Below are 6,198 nucleotides of genomic sequence, written 5' to 3'. Positions count from 1 at the left end.
AAAATTTAAACTTTTCCCAAGATTTTCCCAGCGCAAACCAAACAGATTTCAGACCTCCACAGGAATCTTATAGTCTCAACCAAAACACAACTTAAACAAATTTCTGGAAAATATTTACCCTTACTCAGGTTTCTCTAGGAAAAGTAAACCCTTGTGTGTACACAAATGCATGCGTTTCTCCAACTAGTCAATAATGCTTGTTGCTGCAACCTTCTTTAGATTGTGGCAGATGATATGCTCGATGCACACAGCAGATATTGAAATCATGCCCACATTATAAGCAATCTCCCCTTTTCTTGCTAAATGACCCAGTGGCCATTTTGAATTATGTCCACTTTTGCATCTTCAAATGGATAAAATTATATATAGAGGTAAATATTGATTCCAATACAGACTGAACTGAGGATCTTCTTCCATAAACAGGGTTTCAACATTGAGGTCTCAGGTTCAGGCCCTAAATAACGGAGACTTACTAAGCCATACAAAGAAACACAGTGATGCTATTTGAATTACTCTTCTAGTTTTATTGGCTGGCATGCATGTGAGCTGACTAATCCCTTGAGAGATTTTTTCTTACTGCGGGAGCTTATTGAACTTGCGGTACTGAAACTCCTTGTACGTCTTGGTATTAAACAATGGCGGGTTGTCATCACCAACCAGCTGAGGAAGAGGTCCAATCACAGCATCCCCTGGGGGTGCGCAAAACACGGCCCACGACATCCTCTTCTGATCCTTGCTCACCAGGCTCCTATGAAGAATGCTCTTGTATTTCCCATTGCTCAAAACCTGAAAACAGAAAAGATATTAGTTGCCATTATCATCATTGCCACTGTCACAAAAGTGGAAGAGAGCCATTGATGATCAACCTCCATCTGGTCACCGATGTGGACAAATAGGGCGTCTGGCGAGTAATCAACAGTGACCCAGTTGCCGTCCTTCCACAACTGAAGGCCTGGGACATCGTTTTGGACGAGTAAGGTGAGCGCACTCATGTCTGTGTGGGGCTCAACCCCTAGGGCTAGTTCAGGTTGCGGGCATGGCGGGTAGAAGTTGATCTTCATCTCCAACTCAATCCTGTCACCCCCAATAGTAGCCTTTAGGGCTGTTCGTTCCAGGCCGAGGTCCACAGAAAGCAGCTCCAATAACTGATCCACCACTCTCATTACTTCCTTTCCATATTCCTCTGTCACTTCTCTGGATCAAGGACAAGTAAAAATTGTGTGAGCAGGGCAGTAAGCTTGTTTATTACACATTTTTCTTGCTGTAGTATGCACTTTCATGAATTCATTTTATGCAGTATAAGACTCCTTGAATCATGAGCAATCACATAGTTGTATTGGCCATGCCCTCGCATGCCCTTGTTGGTAAATAAAATTTGTGGGCCCCTGATGTAGAGCAGGTCGCGGACAGTTTCATGGCCGAGATAGATCAGAAAAGGCTCGGTTGACGACAACAGTGATCTGGACCGTCGGACCTTAGATCGGGCGTATCTCACAATCTGAAATGAGTTATCAGGCGTAAAATATATGATTTTGGGGTAGAACGAGCTCTTTGGCCAGCCAACTAACCTCGCTACGCCAGGTTGCACAAGCCAGATTTGCGAAATACCCCTAGATCGATGGTGGTTTCCTTATTTTATTTCCGTCTTTACTATATAAAGTAAGTTTTAATTTGATTATAACTCTTCATCCGTTGGGCTTTATGAGTTGCGCCCAACGCAAAAAGAGCTTAGAAAAATTAGGAGAACAGCTTGGTGAAGCCAAATAGGACACTTATTATTTTTGGCCGAAAACCTTGCGCACAGTTTGCTTCTGATTTCTCTCTCATTGCTTGGTATCCCTATTTAAAGAGTTGTGAAGTCGTTTATTTAAGGGATTAATCAAATTTCAAATTTATTAGAATTTATTTCTATTTTCTTGCTTTCTTTCCTCGTAGATTCGAGAAGTCTCTGTGAAGAGTCTAGAGAAGCTCCGTGGATTCATAGTTATCCTTGAGGAAGATAGTGATCGGCCTCATTACGTTCATCCCTGTGTTAGCCCCATTGTAGACAGATCATTGCCTGATAATGACAGTGATTGAACATCCATAACTATCTAATCAGTGACATTTACCAAGTGAAGATGGGTAATTTTTTATTTTTTATATTTCCAAATTTCATTTAACCCGTCCATTTTGTAGGTCACCTGCCAAACAGTTAGGACCGTACAATGTTTGGGTGGCAACGATTCTACGTATAGATGATTGGTTGCTGGCTCTGTATACTTGATCATGTGCAATGTGGTGCTGATGGGATGATCAAATCACCATAATTGGGGACCTCTGTGTTCCCCTCTTTTGACCAAAGGTACAGTAATTCAGTTCAGGTTCAGGTCTTAGGCTTTAGACCTGTTTAAAATTCGGGTCCTTACTCTTGCTCCAGTGGTAGACTCTTAGGAGTTCCAACACCTGGTCAAGGGTTCCCGAGTACCCATAGGTGGTGAAATTCCACTACGGAGTGAGTGTGTGGGGAATGTGTACGTGTGTTAAAAAAAAAAAAAATTTTAAAAAAAAAAGAAAGAAAAGAAAGAAAGGAAAAAAAAAAAAAAAAGGCCTGTTTAAAAATCGGGTCTACTCTGGCTCAGGTTCCAAAGACCCAGTATCTGATAGAAGCTGGAGACCCAGACCCAGCTAGACCCGAATCTTGCTAAAAATCGGGACGGGTTCAGGTCTCACTTTTTAGACCTGTTTGAAAATCGGGTCTAGTCTGCGTCAGGTTCCAAAGACCCAGTACCTGATAGGAGCTGGAGACCCGAACCAGCAAGACCTGAATCTGGTTAGCCAGAGTATGAATACTATAGGATCCAAACTGAGCACAATCTGGTTGATGGCCCTAGGGCGCTTAGCTGGTGTTGAATGGGGGAGGGGATCCATGATGTAGTGACTGCATCTCATGCTAACGATGCCAGAATCTCGTCATTTCTTCGACAACAATGAGATGTGGGACAGTGATGAGATGATCATGTATTGATGATGGTCAGTGTTATCAGTTCCCTTAAAAGAGAAATCATAATTCACCCAACACATCTCTAGGAGGGTTCAAAGTGATTACCTGTAGGACGGAGGATTGGTAGGCCACAGCTTGTAATTGACCCTGGAAAGAGGAGCCATGAGGTGGAAATAGTAATCAATCCACTCTACCTTCTGCTCAAGGTTCTTGGTCATCTTGGTGCCATATCCCTCCATGTTTCCGGATGTTGGGTCATTGGCATATCTCTCCTTCTCTTCCTGTGGGAGCTGGAAGAACTCCTTCCCAGAGTCCTGGAGACATCTGATGAGATCGGCCGAGATGCCATGGTCAGTGAGCACGAAGAACCCCCACTCCCTGGATGCACTAGCAACTTGATCCTTGACAACATGATCTGGTTGAGATAGAGAGATCTTGGGCACCTTGACTCCTTGGACGGCCTTGGTATTAGCAGGCTGCTCGTGAGCGGGCCGCACAAACTGCGACGGCAGCTCATTGAGGCCTACTGAAGCAAGGGACTGCACTCTCTCCACTTCCATTTGAGCACCTCCTCGTCGAGTCCTATCTCTACCACTGTAAATGGCTCCTTTTATCTCGCTTCCTGCTCTACCTTACTAAATACTCGTCACGCTGCTTATAAGATTTTCACCCATTGTGTTAGGTTGGACTCGTGCCTAGGCCCAGCTACCCTCTTCCTGGCTAGCTCAAGGCCAAAAATTCGGGTCGGCCCACTCATTGACCACGTGTGGAAGTTGGACGGTTAGAAATGGGATAATCAAATGGTTCTCGTTTAATGCACATTTATGGCGCACCTGACACGATGCTGGATTCTTTCGGACGATGGGTTAGATACTGACAGGTTGAGTAGCGAGTCGGCTGCTGTATGTGTTATATCCACACCGTCCATCCATTTTGAGATATTATTTTGAGTCATGAACCAAAGAATGAGGCAGATAAAAATCTGTAGTAGACCCCACCACAGAAAACAGCAGGCAGAGTGATTCCCACCGTTGAAACTATCCTAAGGCGCACCATATTGTTTATTTGAAATCCAACCTGTTCAAAAGCTTAAAAAGACATTAAATGAGAGAAAACACAAATATCAGCTTGATCTAAAACTTTTGTGGCCTTTTGAAGTTTTTAATGACTGTTTTCTATGCTGGGTCCACTGGATATTGCATTAAAATGATCTCTCCAAATGGATAAAAGGTGTGGATACAAAATATTCATCATAGTGGGCCACTAAACCTGGTGACGTCACTTCAGTAGCAAGTCTCGCTACTTAACCTGTCAGTAGCTAATCCGCGCCCGACTCTTCCAGAGGTGTGCCAGCGTTTGCTGAAAGCAACGTGTACGTGCCTCGTGTTCACCTCCAAACCCCAGAGGGTGTCTCGCGCATGCCATTCGGAAGGATTAGGTGGGATAGGATTCAAAAGAACATAATTATCACACATGGCAGGGATTGTCCCCTGTTACATAGTTGGATAAGCTTAATTCCATACTATATTTATGATACGGTGGTACATTGTATGGATATACCCACCATCATCCAAACTGATCATCTGCTTTGTAACCTCATTTTATGCCATGGGCCTAAAAATGAGGCAGATCCAAAACTTACGTGGCTCCAAAGAAATTTTCAACAGTAGGTATTCAATCCCCGCTACTTTCTATGGTGGGGTCCACTTGAGCTTTAGATCTACTTAATTTTTTGGCCCATGCTATAAAATGATCTCAAAAAATAGGTGGACAGTGTGGATATAGCCCAAACGTCAAGGTGGGACCTACACAACTTGCTAACATTGAATGGAATTGGTACGGACCAATGCAATTCCATCTAATCTAATTTCATCTAATACCATGCGCCTACGGGGCGTTTGGTGCATGGAAATGGGAAGGATTAGGTAGGATGGGATTAAAGAACATAATCATTACGTATGGCAGGGATTGTCCCCTTTACCAAGGAATAAGTTTAATTCCATGCTATGCTATGTTTGTAATACGGTGGTACATTGAACCGTATGGATATACCCACCATCATTTGAAACTATTGAAAATAACACATATGTGTTATATCTAAACTGTTCAACTGTTTTGTAACCACATTTTATGGCGTGGGCATAACAATGAGGCAGATCCAAAACTTATGTGGCCCCAAAGAAATTTTCAATGGTAGGTATTCAATCCCCGCTGCTTTCTATGGTGGGGTCCACTTGAGCTTTAGATCTACCTAATTTCTTGGCCCAAGCTCTAAAATGATCTCGAAAAATGGGTGGACGGTGTGGATATAGCCAACACATCATGGTGGGGCCTACACAACTTGCTAACATTGAGTGGAATTGGTACGGAGTGGTCCAATTCCATCTAATCTAATACCATCTAATACCATGCGCGAAGGGGGCGTTTGACGCATGGAATTAGGTAGGATTAGGTGGGATGGGATTCAAAAAACATAATTATTACATATAGTAGGGATTGTCCCCCTTTACCATGGAATAAGTTTAATTCCATGATATGTTTATAATACGGTGGTACATTGCACCGAATGGATATACCCACCATCATTTGAAACTATTGAAATAACACTTGTTATATCCAAACTGTTCAACTGTTTTGTAGCCTCATTTTATGGCATAGGCATAAAAATGAGGCAGATCCAAAACTTATGTGGCCCAAAAGAAATTTTCAACAGTAGGTATTCAACCCCCACTACTTTATATGGTGGGGTCCACTTGAGCTTTAGATTGACCTGATTTTTTTGCCCATGCTCTAAAATGATCTCAAAAAATGGGTGGACGGTGTGGATATAGCCCACACATCATGGTGGGACTTACACAATTTGCTAACATTGAGTGGAATTGGCATGAGTAGAGCTGGGCATTTTCTGTCCGATCCGGTGCATCCGACCCAATCTTACCCGATTCGACCCGATTCGAAGGCTTGGATCGGTGCGGCTCGGCTTGAATTAGTCGGATCCGACCGTTCATCGAATCGAAGTCAGATCATGGCGAAGTCGGACCGTTCCGATCTGAAATCCGGACCGAATGGATCCGATCCGGACTGTTTCGATTCGATCCGGAGTGATTCAACGGTGGAAATCAATACTTCTACTTCTTCTTGTCGCATGGTCCACTTGAGCTTTGGATATTCATCAATTTTGGGTTCAACCACTAAAATGATTTGAGAAAACGAAT

At 43.2% G+C, this 6,198-nt stretch overlaps 1 protein-coding gene across 1 annotated transcript; it reads right to left on the bottom strand.

Moving 5' to 3' along the window:
- Positions 1-342: 342 nt before the first annotated feature.
- Positions 343-3,627, bottom strand: LOC131236425 (flavonol synthase/flavanone 3-hydroxylase-like). Its single transcript, XM_058233570.1, has 3 exons — positions 3,089-3,627; positions 867-1,194; positions 343-786 (listed from the first exon to the last, which is right to left on the bottom strand). The coding sequence occupies exons 1-3, from the start codon at positions 3,541-3,543 to the stop codon at positions 574-576; spliced, it is 996 nt and encodes a 331-aa protein (XP_058089553.1). The 5' UTR covers positions 3,544-3,627; the 3' UTR covers positions 343-573.
- Between the last annotated feature and the right edge of the window lie 2,571 nt (positions 3,628-6,198).

This window comes from Magnolia sinica, chromosome 2 (genome assembly GCF_029962835.1).
Source record: "Magnolia sinica isolate HGM2019 chromosome 2, MsV1, whole genome shotgun sequence".
NCBI classification, from domain to species: domain Eukaryota; kingdom Viridiplantae; phylum Streptophyta; class Magnoliopsida; order Magnoliales; family Magnoliaceae; genus Magnolia; species Magnolia sinica.
This window is presented reverse-complemented; position numbering and strand designations above follow the sequence as displayed.

Bases quoted from the DNA above. Each gene is read 5' to 3' on its own strand.
- LOC131236425 (XM_058233570.1), bottom strand. From the start codon at position 3,543: ATGGAAGTGGAGAGAGTGCAGTCCCTTGCTTCAGTAGGCCTCAATGAG. The intron at 1,195-3,088 runs GTAATCACTTTG...TCCTTGATCCAG, and splicing joins ACCAATCCTCCGTCCTACAG to AGAAGTGACAGAGGAATATG. The intron at 787-866 runs GTTGATCATCAA...TTCTGTTTTCAG, and splicing joins ACATCGGTGACCAGATGGAG to GTTTTGAGCAATGGGAAATA.